This window comes from Phoenix dactylifera, chromosome 2 (genome assembly GCF_009389715.1).
Source record: "Phoenix dactylifera cultivar Barhee BC4 chromosome 2, palm_55x_up_171113_PBpolish2nd_filt_p, whole genome shotgun sequence".
NCBI classification, from domain to species: domain Eukaryota; kingdom Viridiplantae; phylum Streptophyta; class Magnoliopsida; order Arecales; family Arecaceae; genus Phoenix; species Phoenix dactylifera.
The window spans coordinates 23,629,436-23,645,206 of NC_052393.1; the positions used below are offsets into that span (position 1 = coordinate 23,629,436).

Consider the following 15,771-nt stretch of genomic DNA (forward strand, 5'->3'; position numbering starts at 1 on the left):
GCGAACCTTGCTTCTCTATATATTTCTTGTGTGTCCAGTTAGATTAGCCACTGTCTTTATCATCACCATCATCATCATCATCATCATCATAATAATAATAATTACTATTATTATTATTATAAATATAATAATAACAATAATAATAAATATAAATATAAATTATATTATTATAATAATAATTCTTTATTTTTGTTGTTGTTGTTATTTTGCCCTTTATATGTACTCCCACCTTCAAATTTAGAGTAGACCTTGGATTCGAGTGAAGTATGTAAGTCTTAATGTATATATATGATTTATTTATTTCTATTATAATTTTATTGTTATTTTTATCATATTGTGCGCTCATGAGAATTTAAAGATTGTAAGTTTTTATAGGATTATTTGATGTCCACTAAAATGTTTATCCTAATACAAATTGGTGTCATATCTTGCATTTGGGAATATAACAAAGGAAAACCAGAGTTATTCCACTCGTGACCAGGTTGGGTATTCCGTCATAACAATTGCTATCAAACATTGGTTTCTTGAATTTTATTCTTTTGATTCATACTTGTTTTGAAACTGACTGACTTATATGCTAGTGTTCATATACTTGTTTTTTCTAGTGAAAAGCACTGGAGTTTGAAAAAATGCATGAGCAATTGATGTAGAAAATAATGAGAGAAGATTATTTTATTACAAAAGAGTTAGATTAGCCATTGAAAATGAAAAAAGCTCAACCTTTGAACATGAATCATAAGGAATAGGAAATCCTTAATTGAAATGCTGGGTAGTGATAAATCATATAATAATAATAATAATAATAATAATAATAATAATAATAATAATAATAATAATAATAATAATAATTTATCCTTGTTGTTGTTGTTGTTGTTGTTGTTGTTTTGCACTCTATTTTTTTTCTCAAAGATAAAAAAATTTGTATGTACTCCCACCTTTAGATTTAGAGTAGGCCTTGGATTCTAGTGATGTATGTAAATCTTTGTGCATACATATGGTTTATTTGTTTCCAGTATAATTTCATTGTTATTCTTATAATATTGCACGCTCATGAGAATCTAAAGATCGTAAGTTTGTATAGGATTATATCTATGTCCGCCAAATGCTTACCCTAACATAAGCTATTGATGTTATATCTTGCATTTGGGAATATAACTAAGAAAAACCAGAGTTGTTCCATTGGTGACCCCCACCTCCGCAGGGCACGTGTGGCACCCAGTGCCCACGTGGGGACCACATGAGGGGGGACCGCAAGGCTTCCCTACTAGATATTGTTCGGTTTCGAGGCCCGCACGAACCGCTCAGACCCCTTTCCGATTTTATTTTCCACCTAAAATGTGTCTGCAGGATTTGGAGACACCCGCCTCATATGCCCAGGCTCTGGAACGAGTCTTTCCGATGCGGGACTATTAGGCCTCACACCCTTTCCACCATCGGACAAGAGCTGTTCTCAGCTCTGATATCAAATGTTACGCCCCCGCTGCGCGGAGCACGTGAAGCACCCAGTGCTCACGTGGGGGCCATATGAGGAAGGAACATGGGGCTCTCCTATCAAATATTGTCTGGTTCCAGAGCTCGCACGCATGCACACATGCCGCTCAGACCCCTTCCCGGTTTTGTTTTACACCCAAAATGCGTCTGCAGGATACCAGGTCTAATAGTTCCACATCGGAAAGACTCGTTCCAGAGCCTGGGGATATGAGGCGGGTGTTTCCAAATCTTGCAGACATGTTTTGGGCGGAAAACAAAACCGAGGAGGGGTCTGAGCGGCGCGTGTGCGCGCGTGCTGGCTCCGGAACCGGACAATATCTGGCAGGGGGGCTCCGTGTTCCCCTCTCATGTAGCCCCCACGTGGGCACTTAGTGCCGCATGTACCCCGTGAAGGTGGGGCGTGACAAAAAATGCTTGTAAAACTGCCATAATATGCAGGTAGTCAATGTCATATCTTTTACATGTGAATGTGCTCCAACAACACCAACGTCATATGGTTGGTGATCAAGTTGGGTTCAGCTTCATGATAACTTGATTTGATAGCTTTGTTGCTCAAATTTTACACTTGCTACTGTATTTATATTTCATCCATATAAAATGATAATGACCAATAAGAAAGAGTGAAACAATAGATATAGCTACTCTTTATTACTAATACTTCATATATAATAGTAAGTGCTCTAGCGATTTTAAATTCATGTATATTATTCATGACAATAGGTGATCATACAAGAGAATTTCTTTTAGAAGCATGCATGGCTTGACTATTTTCCATTGGGAAATATAATATCCAATCCATTATTTCACTGCTCTATTAGTGTTTAGTATTTAATACTTTTTTTATAACCCCACTAATGCACATTATTATGTTTTAGTTATTATCATTATTATAATTACTCCGTTTAAAAATTTTGAAACCTACACATTAAAATATATTTAAGCACTTAATTCCTACCCTGCATGAGTTGGAATAATTTAATGCCCTATTTATTCAATATTGTTGTTACGTACCATTTAATGAGAGAGAGAAGAGAGAGAGAGGGAGGTCAGTCTTAAGATACTGTGCGTTATGATTTGTATAAGACCATATTCTTGGTATATGTTGAAAGATCTAGTCCCATGCTAAAAATGCTATAAATACCAGCAGGTTGATAGCAAGTTTTATTTTCATCTCAAGGGTGTCAGTTTGATGCTCTATAAAGAAATGAGATTGTTTAAGGGTTTGGGTCTCTTCATATGGGCTGCTTCAGCCTTTCTTCTTGTTCATGAACTACACCCAGTATCTTGTGGTAGGCTAGGAAATAGCTTCGTTGAGAATGGAGACCTTGTCACCGATTTGCCTGGCCAACCAGTAGTCAAGTTCCGGCATTACGCCGGATACGTGACGGTGAACAAGAAGAATGGGAGGGGCCTCTTCTATTGGTTCTACGAGGCTGCATCTCATGCTGATGAGAAGCCTCTAGTCTTGTGGCTCAATGGAGGTAAGGATCCTTGCTTGTTCGTGATACGATGGGGATTACAACCATCCTACTGAGCTGTTTAAATTTTGGTGTAGGTCCCGGGTGTTCCTCCGTTGGCTATGGTGCAGCGCAGGAGATTGGTCCTTTCCTGGTTGAAAAAGATGGGAGTAAGCTCAAGTTCAATCCATTCTCTTGGAACAAAGGTATTGCTTGAAATAAAATGACATACGTATATATAACATACATATATATACATATATGTAAGAGGTTTTTTGAAATTTAAACTGAAATTTGCCCGTTGAAGAACTTAATGAACAGCCATTATCAACTTGAATGATTTGCCTGTTGAAAAAACTCAACCCGTTATCAAAACCTTCTTGAATAGAGACCAATGTTTCTTTAGGTGAAGCCTAAAAAGGGCCTCACCAAGAGGGAAAGAGAAGGTCCTCTTATTTTCATTTTTTTTTGGCTAAAACGGACATTTCATACATTACGGATACGAATACACCTAATAAAATCGAAAAACAAAACGTCCTGAAGTGCTCCGGGCATCTTTCTCTCTCCAGTCCATAGGATACCTCCTAAGTGGCTTGCAACATATGCCGCCACCCAATTGGCCGCCCCATTGGCCTCATGATATACATGCATAGCCTGGAATGTGACACCTTCCCTCGCCATCTCCTAAATGTCACGGAGCAGGGGATGAACTACTCCATAACTGCTCAAGCCCTTTCAGACCCAGCTGATCATTGTGGCCGAATCTCTCTCCAGTAGGATTGAACTCGCCTGAAGTACTCGCCATGTGTAACTCATACCCATCCAAGCCACCCGCATCTCTGCCCCAGAAACCGAAATGTCGAAAATCTAACAGCTACCCGCTGCCACCGCACCAGAACTCGGCCCTCCGATGACGAATCCAGCCCCACCTCTCCTACCTCCATCCAATATCACAGTTTCACGCGAAGAAAGAGCCTTTCAAGCCCCGTTTTCTTCCTTTTTTGTTGAAAAAGATGGGAGTAAGCTCAAGTTCAATCAATTCTCTTGAAACACAGGTATTGCTAGAAATAAAATGGCGTACATATATATACATATATGCATGCATGCATATATAATAGTATGCATATATAATAATTTTGTTCTAACGAGAAGAAAGCTGATTCTTGGTGATAAAGAGACATTATCCGAGATTTGGTCTTGGAGATCAATGAGCCAAGATTTGCTCTTTCTAGATACAGGAGGAGGACTACATCAATTCAACGATATATCCGAAGGTCTATTGGCCAAAATATGGTTTAAAAACTAAACATTTATGTCTTGAATTTAATATTTAGTAGTTCTCCATTTTATGTACAGAAAAAGAATATAATAATTAGTGTGTTGAAACTCATTCAGGATGATTTTACAAAAAGAAATCCAAAGGATCTTTGCTGCTCTAGCTAGCTTAATTATCTAGTATTCACAATAGTCTTCCACTCACCTTGGTTAAGATCTATTTGTATTGACTACCATTAAAAAAGTTTATAGTAGCCAACAACATAAACTTCTAGTATGAAGTTATAGTTTATTATACTTATTCAAAACTTATTTAAATTATAAAATAAACTTATTCCAATTATATTATGGTATTTTATTTGTTAATAATTAATTGTTCTTGTAAAAATTCAATCCTCTTCCTTTTAGTAAAATAAATAACTCTATTTTCTTCTTTATAATATCTTGAAAATATTTTTATTTAAAATATTTAAAAATACTAATAATTTCAATATATTTATATAATCATTTAATTTTTTTCTAAAGTCCTTTAAAAATAGATAATGCATATGGTTCTTTTTATCCATGTTATAATTAAAAAGTAATGGTATTTAATATAGAATATTTTTAATACGTTATATTACATATTTTATCTAAGTAGTTTTCATTTTTTACATATTTTAATCTAAATCCTTGGTTAGATCGGTCTCCATGCAAGTTTTTAATAATTATATATTGGATCAGTACCTAGTTATGGTGTGTCATCTGCAATATTGATAGTGAATTTTATACCGAGAACTATTTTTGTCTATTTATTAAACTGACTCGACTCATGTAATTTGTCCATTAAATGGTTCTGGTCAAATCAAGTTGACAATAATATATTTAACCCATAAAAAAATTTAGGTGAAAATATAATACATAATCAATTTCTTTTAATTTACAATGCTTCTAATATTCAATAAGCATTAAAGATTACCTATCTTAAAAGTAGGTACGTTATGCACCCTCTATATTAATAAATTATTTATAACACATCTTTACTAAATTAATAGTTATGAATGTTTGTAAAATTATTATAAAATAGATTAAAAATCCCAAGCTAAAGCAAACCTACATTTCTCCAACTATTTATCCAACTTGACTGATCATGTAACCCGTTCAGTTAGTAGGTTTGGCCAAATGAAGTTGAAAATAGCATATTTAACCTGCTAAAATTTGTTAAGTACAAATAGAACATATAATAGTTGATCAATATATGTATTTAAAACCTCATTACTTCTAAACATCATTAGGCAAATGTAATATATTTAGTGATGAAATACTATCATCACAAAGAATCCAAATTAGTTTGCAATGATACTAATTTATCATAAAAAATAAATTATAGAAAATTAGCAATCAAAACTATTAGTTATACAATGATGTATGGGGAGCAAAATTTATTTCATCAATAAATAGTCAGTATCGTGCAACAAAATTGTATATAATGCTAATTAAGTTTTATTTAACTAGAAAAAAATTATCCCAACATAAAAAAAATTATTGCAATATCTATAAATAGCCATTATAATATTATATAGATCTTTTAAAAAAAAATTATAACTGTTACTATAGAATATGTGCCGATTTTATGGTATATATACCATCATTATATAATAACTTTTCAGTAACACTTCTTGACAAACTGCTACAATATTATATATCTTTTGTAATATTTTTTTAAAATCTATTACAAGAAAACTTTCATAGAAACACATTTTGCCGAACATTACTAAAATTCCATCGCTATAGACTATTTTTGGTGTAGCCTCCACTGTTCCGTTAGCTATGCAATGTTTAGCTCTTTGCAATGCATGAAGGTACAAAACATTTGTGGTTGCTCCATAACATAGATCTAATGATTTTAATTCTTGGCCAGCAATCCAATAAAAATATTTTAGGACCACCACTTGCTGTTTGCATCCCATAAGTAGCAGAAGATAAGTGTGTTTTTGTCATCCTTAATTTGAATGACCAACATATCATATAATTCCTAGTTTCCTTCGTTGTTATAAAAAAAGTGGTAAGCCAACTTAATTCTTCAATGATTCTAAGAACTTCACATAGGACTTCATTTAAAACATCAATATATAAACTAGATTTGATTACTTTAAATTATGTAATTAACTAATCCAAACCGCTTTTTAACAAAATTACTCACACCATGTAATCTTATACCACCAAAATAAGCATCTACATTCATAAAAATGGATAAAAAGAATGTAAGGATATAAAATATACCAGAATATGTACTTTACCTGCATAACAGTCATTCACATTAACATAACCAAGAGCAGTAACAATTCAATACACATAAACTTTCTTTGGTTAACCAAAATAAATGCGCTAATAATTGTTAACTAATTTTGCAGAGGCCAACTTACTGTTCCTTGAGTCTCCAGTAGGTGTAGGCTTTTCCTACTCAAACACAACCAGCGACTATGAGATTCTTGGAGATTCCTTTACAGGTGAACTATGTGAACTATGCTTATTGAAATACCTACTTAAGCTCTTCTTATACCACAAGCATCTAAGAATTAATACCACTATTCATGTTTGCCTGAGTTTTTTAGTTTGATTTACATATTACTTACATTTTTGTCATGCTTCTTTTATGGAATTTGAAGTATAGCACATTTAGCACCCTTTTTCACAACAAAATATCATCAAATAAAAAAAGTTGCCCACTGAAAGGAAGAGTTATATAATTATAATCTGATGTTGGAGATTGTCATAGGTTGAAGGCGAGAGACAAGCATTGCAGCGAGACAACATGTTCATGCAAATTAGTTTGTGGTTCTATTTAATTTTTGTAGCACTAATGAACTTTTAAAGAAAATGAATGACCTTAGCTTGTTTTACCTTTTACTTAGTAATTTCTTTGATTTTATAGTCATAAATTTTTAATTTTCTGACTTATATCCATATTTATATTCATACTTTTAGTATCGGATTTATATCAGTACCTATATAGAAAAATATTGATATAAATTTTTGCATCCGACTAACATTCATATTCGTATATGTATTCATCAAATAAAACAAATATAGATATGGATATGCCGGTATCCAATCCGTATCCGATCTGGTTTAGCCTTAGGTCTTAAGTGGAATAGAAAATTTTTCACCTCTAAAAATATAGCAGCCCATTCTTTTGCAGTGATCACCCTCTAGTAGCCATTGTTGTCTAATACCCAAGATGCTTGGTCCTTGAAAATAACAGTCACCTCCCACCAAACCTTTCCATATACAAAGGATATGGCATCAGAAGAGCCCAACCTTCAATACTTCAAACAAGGTTACTTTTTTGCATCAACATACCTGTGCAGCGCACGCACATCTCACTGGTTTTTCTAAAAATATTCCACTCTATTTCGAGATTTAAGAAATGATTAAAACATGAGAAATTTAGAGAGTAAAATATACTCTTTAATTAAAACATAATATGGGTGTGTAATTTGTCTGATCTATTCATTATAAATATATTCTTAAATAAAACATACATATTATTTTAATAATTTTAACAAATTATCATGAAAGCATTATGGAAATACGCTAACATAGTTAATTTCTTTAATGTTTACAAATTTACTAGGCATATGCAGCAATACAGGTGATCTATGATAAATTTTAATTTTTTGTTCTTTGTTAAACTGCAGAAAAATATAGCATGTTTCAAATTTCTTGGGAGTTTCCTTTCTGTGCCAAGATTTGTTGATTTAAACAAAGTTTTGTTTATTTTCTTCGTATCCAATTTTAAAAATGTGCAGTTGTAATTTGAATTCTTACCCATCACATCTTCATTTGCTCTATTATATAGACTTCATCATCCATGTGATGGATGAGGTAGAAGTCTCTATAACTAGGTAACTTTTGCATGCCTTAGAGTCACAAGTTTGGTATAACAACAATTTGGTTTGGGGAAAGATTCAGAATTTGGATGTTAATGTTGTAACTTCAGCAATATCTGGAAGGAATTGGGATACTTAAAGTTTAGAAAAACAAAGTAGAAGAAGACAAGGTACATGTAATATGAACATTAAATGTTTTGCTCGTGCAAGAAAAAAAAAAGGGAGAACTAAGAGTACCAAACAGTTGCAAACAAAATCAGCACTAACAGCAACGAGTAATATCATTAAGTTGTAATCAGTAAGCTTTTAGTGAAAAATATGTACAGAAATCATGAGTAATTCGAGAACATGTCAATAATTACGAGAATATTATTAGTAGTATATGTTGGGTGAGCGTGTGCATGTGTACTCACTAGCTAGAGATGCACTTAATTTGTCAATATGACTTCACCTAGTTATAATCATTTTTAGCTTTTTGGAGTTCTTACCTTGCTTCGTTGTTATTTCTATGGAACCATTGTTGATTAGCAAATGATACATACACTTTTCTGCACAACTGGTTCGAAAAGTTCCCATCCTACAGAAACCGAACCTTTTACATGGCAGGAGAGAGCTATGCAGGTATGCTTCAGCTCTGGACTCTTTTGGTGTTTAATTTGTTGCTTCATAAGTCTAATATTCTCTGGTACTGCACTGCCAGGAAAGTATGTTCCGGAGTTGGCTGAGCTCATCTATGACATGAACAAGAATCCTTCATTGTTTATAGACCTCAAGGGTTTCTTGGTATTCCATCCTCTTGTGTTTTATTATCTATAATCTCCAGTCTGATTTCAGCCCATAACAGCAATTAAAATTCCTTTATTTCTTCTATGGATGTTGATTAGTGGACAACACCGGTTTACTGCTTAAATAAGTTAATCATATGTTCAACAAGCATCTGTCATTAGTCCTGCAAGACTGAGCAGTGACATGTCTTGCTTACCAAATTTTTATGAAGCATACATAGCTTGACTGATAAGAGTCAATGGCGCATGTTTCTCATAGTCAAGGATACCGAAACTAACAAGGCTGTAAGGTTTTCTTGATTGTCTCCTTGTATGTTATGTCTGCGGTAATTTTCACACACAAGTAGTCTGATGGATGGATGTCTCATGATCTCATTAACTCGAGTTCACTATTCTTGTTCCTGTTTTTTGTAGTTGGGTAATCCTGAAACCTCTGATAGTCATGACTGGCAAGGTTTGGTGGATTATGCTTGGAGCCATGCCATCGTCTCGGATGCAACACATGACATCACCAGAGATAACTGCAAATTTGACAGTGATGACCCATGGAACAACACTAAATGTCGGGATGCTGTCGATGAGGTCCTTAAACAATATGGTGAAATTGATATCTACAGTCTATACACTCCAACCTGCATCCAGAACTCATCAGGTTCCAACAATGGTGGAAGAAGACTACTCATGTTCAAGTCCACCTCCAAGATGGTAAGAGACTTGTTGATTGCAGTTTTAGTTGCCACCACCAATTACCTATAAATATTGCAACAGACCACTCCGTTTTCCACAAGGATCTGACATTTTTCTGAGAGTTCACAAAAAAGACTAATGCCTGAGCAATATTGATAATTATTTTGAAGGGAAAATTTCCAAATAAGAATGATTATTTGAAATTACCTACCAAAACAAGATTATTTTTAGTCATATAAAATATATAATTCTTCTTCATTATGAAGTGCGGACACATTATGGTGATCAAATAAACAGTATCAATTTCAATAATAAATACCAAGTTATCATAATGATTTTATGGAAATATATGCAAAGTGCTTGATCATTTCAATGTTTATCGAGATTTTTAAATTTTTATGAGCTATGATACTAGGTATCCTATACAATTTTAATTCAAGAATTTCCCATATAAAATGTGAGAGAAGCAAAATTGTTTTAAATATCTCAGGAGTTTACTGCATAATAATAACCCAAAAATCGGATTTTTTTACTGCGCCTACAATGATTGACTATGATTAACATGATTGATTAGATACCGAGGATCATGGGTAGCTACGATCCATGCCTTGATGGTTACACAACATCTTTCTACAACAGACCAGATGTTCAGAAGGCCCTCCATGCTAGTGATGGCCACAACATCAGGAACTGGAGCATCTGCAAGTAACTCTCTCTCTCTCTCTCTTTCTATGTGTGAGTGTGTTTTTCTTATTTTTGGTGATTGTGCTTATAGAAATGTTTAAACTGAGCACAGCAAACAAATTTTTAACGAGTGGAAGGACTCGATGCCCTCTGTTCTCCCCATATACAAGAAGCTGATTGCAGGAGGGCTCAGGATATGGGTCTATAGGTATGATCTCGAAGCTGACATCCCATGATCCATCAGCTTACTATGTTAATATTTCCATGATCATGACATCCATGAAATCCTTGTTTGCTTGTCCAGTGGTGACACAGATGGAAGAGTCCCAGTGCTGTCAACAAGATACTGTTTGGACACCCTAGGATTGCCTACAGTTGGTCCCTGGAGGCCATGGTACCATAAGAAACAGGTGCTGCAGTGAATCATACATCACTTGATTTATGATGCACTGACATATTCATGCATACGAGTGCCGACAGGTGCACGCATGCATGAAACCACATACTTCGATTCTACGTAAACCGATGTGCTAACAAAAATCTGGTACATTTCGTCCCCAGGTGGCTGGATGGCTACAAGAGTACGAGGGGCTAACTTTTGCAACATTTAGAGGAGCTGGCCATGATGTGCCAACGTTCAAACCAAGCAGTTCCTTGGCTTTCTTCACTGCCTTTCTTGCTGGCAAAGCTCCGTCGTCTACCCGTTGAGTAAAACATTTCTCTGAAGGTCTAAAATCAATGGCTTCGTTGCAAGCTACTCAGCTCAAGAATGTAGTTTGATGGTGAATAAACTGGACACAATTTAAAAACAAAAAATAATGTAGAATTGTTGATCTAATCCAAAGTCATTATCTTAGTGAACAACTTGTTTGAACTAATTGTGATTGCGTCAAGAAATAATGTAGCATTTCTTGACTTCGTGCATTTTTATTTTCAGGCCCCAGTCAAAATGAGTTCTCATTTAGTCACACCTCTGATCTTAGATCATATGTTACAATTGATTATAATCTCAAGCCATGAACATTCTTGCATGCATCCACTTTATCTTCATTTACTTCTCCATTTTATCCTATAATATTGTATCATATTGTAATGAAAATATGAACAGTTCGTCATTTCTCAAGAGGTAATATTATTACCTCAATAACAGGGTAAGGGTATCTCTTTCGAGAGCTATTATTGCATATGCAGTTTTCAATTATAGTCAACTAAACAAAGCCCATTTCTATGGCTGCAATTCTAATTATAATTTAATTTTAGGCAATTGAATCACTGGCAATGAAATGGTGCCTTACTATAAACCCAAATTACAGGTACAGTAACCAATCCACAATAACTTTACACTTGACACAATTGGCACCTCTTAATGTTTAATAGACCAAGATTTAATGAAATAGAAAAATCTTGATAAAAAAAAAAACTATTTTCAGATTTTCTAGAACAAAATTGAGTTCAATTATTCCAAATCTAATATTTCTAGTTACCATGCATGTATCATAACTGATTCTTAACAAATGCCCCAGGTCATTCATTAACAAGACCCTATCTTCAGAAATGGAAACTTATATTGAGAACGAAGTCTTGCAACATAGGCATAATGTTCTCGACAGACTCAAGCAAGCAAATTTATGTCTATCATAAAAGACACAGAGCAACAACTATAAAAAATTATTTGTATCAAAGCACCCCCTCAAATCCAACTTGCATCTTGATAGATGGAGAAATTGCTGATTGTTGATTTTCTTTTTCCCAATAAATTATGAACCAGATCAACAGTTCTCTTCCAAAGAATATTGTCTCCATTAGTTAGCTGCGACAGACTCTGATTGTAGTTTTGATTTTTCTAAGAAACCTTAATAAGAAATCGAAGGACGTATCTGAAAAGTAATGACTATAGAAAGACTAGGCATCCTTACCATCCCACCCACCACCACTCCAGAAGCGAAGCTCCTTTGCCGAAGTAGTCAAAAAGCCATCACGAAGACACTGCCACCTCCCTGGGCATGTCGCATTGAAATCTGAGAAACTGCTCAGGTATGGCCGCGGACTGCTTGCTGCAACCCCAACCATACCGACCACCATCTCATCCTACAACCTCTCGGGTCCTCCAAAACCTCACCTCCATCTATTCAAAGCAAGGGTTTGGCTTCGCTGTGGAGGAGGAGACCACTACAAGGCCTCATGCAGGATGTGGCCATGAATTGTATATTTATTGACATGAAAAGATAAACTAGGTGAACAAAGTGAAACACATCCTTGTTGGCTACAATAACGAGGAATATGAATAGATAAGTCATACAATACTAAAGTTTAGTAGTAATCTGATTTTAGTCCTGGCGAGGAGGCGTTCAATATTCAAAAGAAAATCAGTTGTACATCTCCGATGAGCAAAGAACCATCACCATTATATCCACCAACAGGGTAGAACTCCCCACAGGCCACACTTCTTCAAGAGGGAAAATAACCTTGAAGGGGAGAAGTTGGCTATAACATCACTTACAAATCCCAATACTTTTCAACAAGGTAATATTTTCCAATAAAAACACATTAATTATGTAACTATAAAGATATGATGGGAGAAGATTGTGCCAAAGAAGTACCCAAAAGAGGAACAAGTTATTTAATCAATTGCAGGCAATCAAAAAAGCCGCAAGGGTCCACAAACCAATTTACAAGGTGAAATGCAATGTTGTGCCAAAAATACAAGGCATGAGATAATGCTATGTAGTATTTAGGTCGTATAAATGGAGGCTAGTTCAGATCTTTTTAAGCAATCACATGAACTATTGATCAGTCTGCTAATATAGAAATCCGCACTTAACCAAAAATCCCGGGTGCTTGGTAAACCAATCTTAGATAACAGCATAGCCATAAGAGGGATCATCCCCACTACATATTTTTCATGATATGTAAATGTGCAAATAAGCATATCCGATATACATTTGCTTGCATGCAACATCAAAACTAGACAACTAGAGACATCCATTAATCTCAGATTTTCTAGGATGGTCCGTTACAACACATGTTCAATGAATGGACATGCTGTGTTCATCATTCGTGCTACAAATATTCATTGGAACAGCAAGAACATACCAAATTTTTCTGCTAATACTAATAAGCTTGCCTCGTCATCCAACACTCATTGATTCTTTGAGAAAAGACAGTTCATTGATTAGTTGGTTTTCCCAAACAGACCCGTCAATGTAATCAATCCGAGCAAATTTGGCATTTGACAAATCAACCTCACGTGTGTTCATATGCTTACAACAAAGAAAATGTTACATAAATTGCAGTATAAAAAAACTTTGCAGGTCATTTGAGAATTGGAAATAGCAGTGCATCAGAAACCTTGGGATGAACATGTATTCACTAATATAGTCCTCATCCATACATCCAACTAAACCATTATTGAGTACAGGATCATAGAGAATTCAAAACTGATGATAATTGGCGCCTCACAAATCAAACACATGCATATAAGTGTTGGTGGAGGCCGGTGTGGGCCAAGTCAGCAAGGCTCGCCCGCGGCGGAGGCCGGTGTGGGCTAAGTCGCAATCGAACACCGGGGGGGCGCTTGGAATGGTCGGTTTAAAGACCATGGTTAAGCCTTCACTATTACCTGCGGGTTTTAGTGAGATGGCAGCGCCTACGGTCCTAACAGTCGGGTTCAATTCCCAGGATATGCGATTAAAAGAAAAAAAACTCCCTTGCTGGGGGGAGATTGTTGGCGGAGGCCGGTGTGGGCCAAGTCAGCAGGGCTCGTTTGCTGGGGGAGAGATTGTTGGTAGAGGCCGGTGTGGGCAAAGTCAGCAAGGCTCGCCCGCGGCGGAGGCCGATGTGGGCCAAGTCGCAATCGAACGCCGGGGGGCGCTTGGAATGGTCGATTTAAAGACCATGGTTAAGCCTTCACTATCACCTGCGGGTTTTAGTGAGATGGCAGCACCTACGATCCTAACAGATACCAATTGTAGGCTCATGTGTGGCGCATTCAAAGGAAAACCAGCTCAAAATTCAGTTTCTGCAAGGCTGGGGTCGACTCATGGAAAGCTGGGGTCGACTCATGAAGAGCTGGGGTCTGTTAGATGTATGCCCTAGAAGCCAATCTGGCTGACACATTGTTAATTCTAGGGACATAATTTTGTACTTGACTATTTATTATTGAATAAATAAAATGCATCTTTTCATTCATATTAATTATGTGTCTATGAATCGTCCAAGAAATTAATAAAATGATGATGCATATTCTCAAAAGTTGAGAATTTGAGCCATGTATCATTGGTGATTAATTTCTAAATGCTCCTGATCAATGGATCATCACGAGGACGGTGATCGATCCGATCAGTGCACAGATCACTTTCCTTCTGGATGGACGAGACTTGAGTCCACAGTGTAGGGACACTGAAGTGATAGTGCAGGTGCTTGTTAGAGAACAAGGGTACTGAGCGTGACCAAGACAAGAAGTTACTTGGACGTCTATCCACTCGTCAGTGACTTGCTTGATGTTGCAGTAGTATGACTGGTCCTTTGACCTGCGGTGCTTCGGCTACTCACAGTGAGGTTATTGTAGTTTGACTACACGTATACATGGTCTCTAGTCATATGGGTCCTTCTAGTGTAGATTGGCTGCAGTAAGTTCACTGTAGGAGTAGGGTATGCACTTACATGGAATCTATCGACCTTGATAGAAGAGGAGTGATCCTATGTGATTTGTTAGACTGAGTTCTAAGACCTTGGCCAGGGCAGTAATATAAAGTGGAGAAAGAGTTTTTCACTATCGAACTCGAGTCAAATAAATCTTGACATATGACAGACGAAGGGATTTGACGAGTTATCCATGACCTCCGTCCTGTAGGGATCCACGATAGAAGGACTGTATCACATGATAACTGCACCTAGAGGTTCATCATTCTATTCTGCTGGGTAGCCACTACATGCTGCTAGGTGTCACTAGTGGATGGTGGTACTCATAGGGATTATCTCGATGATCGATAAGCCCTAATGAGTAGAGTTGGAATCGTTCCGACCCATTGAAAGGAGTTTTCAATGATATTGTGATAGAGATCACAATATATCTCACTACCAGTCAGAGTAGAACCTATGGGGTCACACACACTAGAGGCATTGACCGATCCGATGGTTGAATCGTGATTAGGAATCACAAGTAATCAATTCGATTGATAATAAGCTGAAGAAGGAATAAAGAGAATTAATTAATTAGACTTAAAACAAGAGTCCTACTTGGAGTAGGATTCCTAGAGTCCTAATTGGATTAGGACTAGGAATCCTACTTGGACTGAGATTCCAACTTGGACTGGGATTCCTACTTGGACTGGGAATCCTATTTGGAGTAGGACTGGGATTCCTACTTGGAGTAGGATTCCTACAATCCTAATTAGATTAGGAGTTTTGAATTAAATTTGGATTCCTAGAGTCCTAATCGGATTAGGACTTCGAATTCAAATTAGAGTCCTAATTGGATTAGGACTAGAATTAAACAAGTCCTAATTGGATTAGGATTTC

General features: G+C 36.0%; 1 protein-coding gene across 1 annotated transcript; it reads left to right on the top strand.

Moving 5' to 3' along the window:
• The first annotated feature begins 2,695 nt into the window (after window positions 1-2,695).
• LOC103699991 (serine carboxypeptidase-like 31) lies at window positions 2,696-13,842 on the top strand. Its single transcript, XM_039123967.1, has 9 exons — window positions 2,696-2,972; window positions 3,047-3,154; window positions 6,617-6,712; window positions 8,624-8,811; window positions 9,295-9,585; window positions 10,142-10,272; window positions 10,364-10,459; window positions 10,556-10,661; window positions 10,813-13,842. The coding sequence occupies exons 1-9, from the start codon at window positions 2,696-2,698 to the stop codon at window positions 10,957-10,959; spliced, it is 1,440 nt and encodes a 479-aa protein (XP_038979895.1). The 3' UTR covers window positions 10,960-13,842.
• The last annotated feature ends 1,929 nt before the right edge of the window (window positions 13,843-15,771 follow it).

What these genes read in the sequence shown, in the direction of transcription:
- LOC103699991 (XM_039123967.1), top strand. Translation starts at nt 2,696, where the DNA reads ATGAGATTGTTTAAGGGTTTGGGTCTCTTCATATGGGCTGCTTCAGCC. An exon ending in TCTTGGAGATTCCTTTACAG is followed by an intron (nt 6,713 to 8,623) that starts GTGAACTATGTG and finishes ATTGTTGATTAG; the next exon opens with CAAATGATACATACACTTTT. An exon ending in CCAGGAAAGTATGTTCCGGA is followed by an intron (nt 8,812 to 9,294) that starts GTTGGCTGAGCT and finishes TGTTTTTTGTAG; the next exon opens with TTGGGTAATCCTGAAACCTC.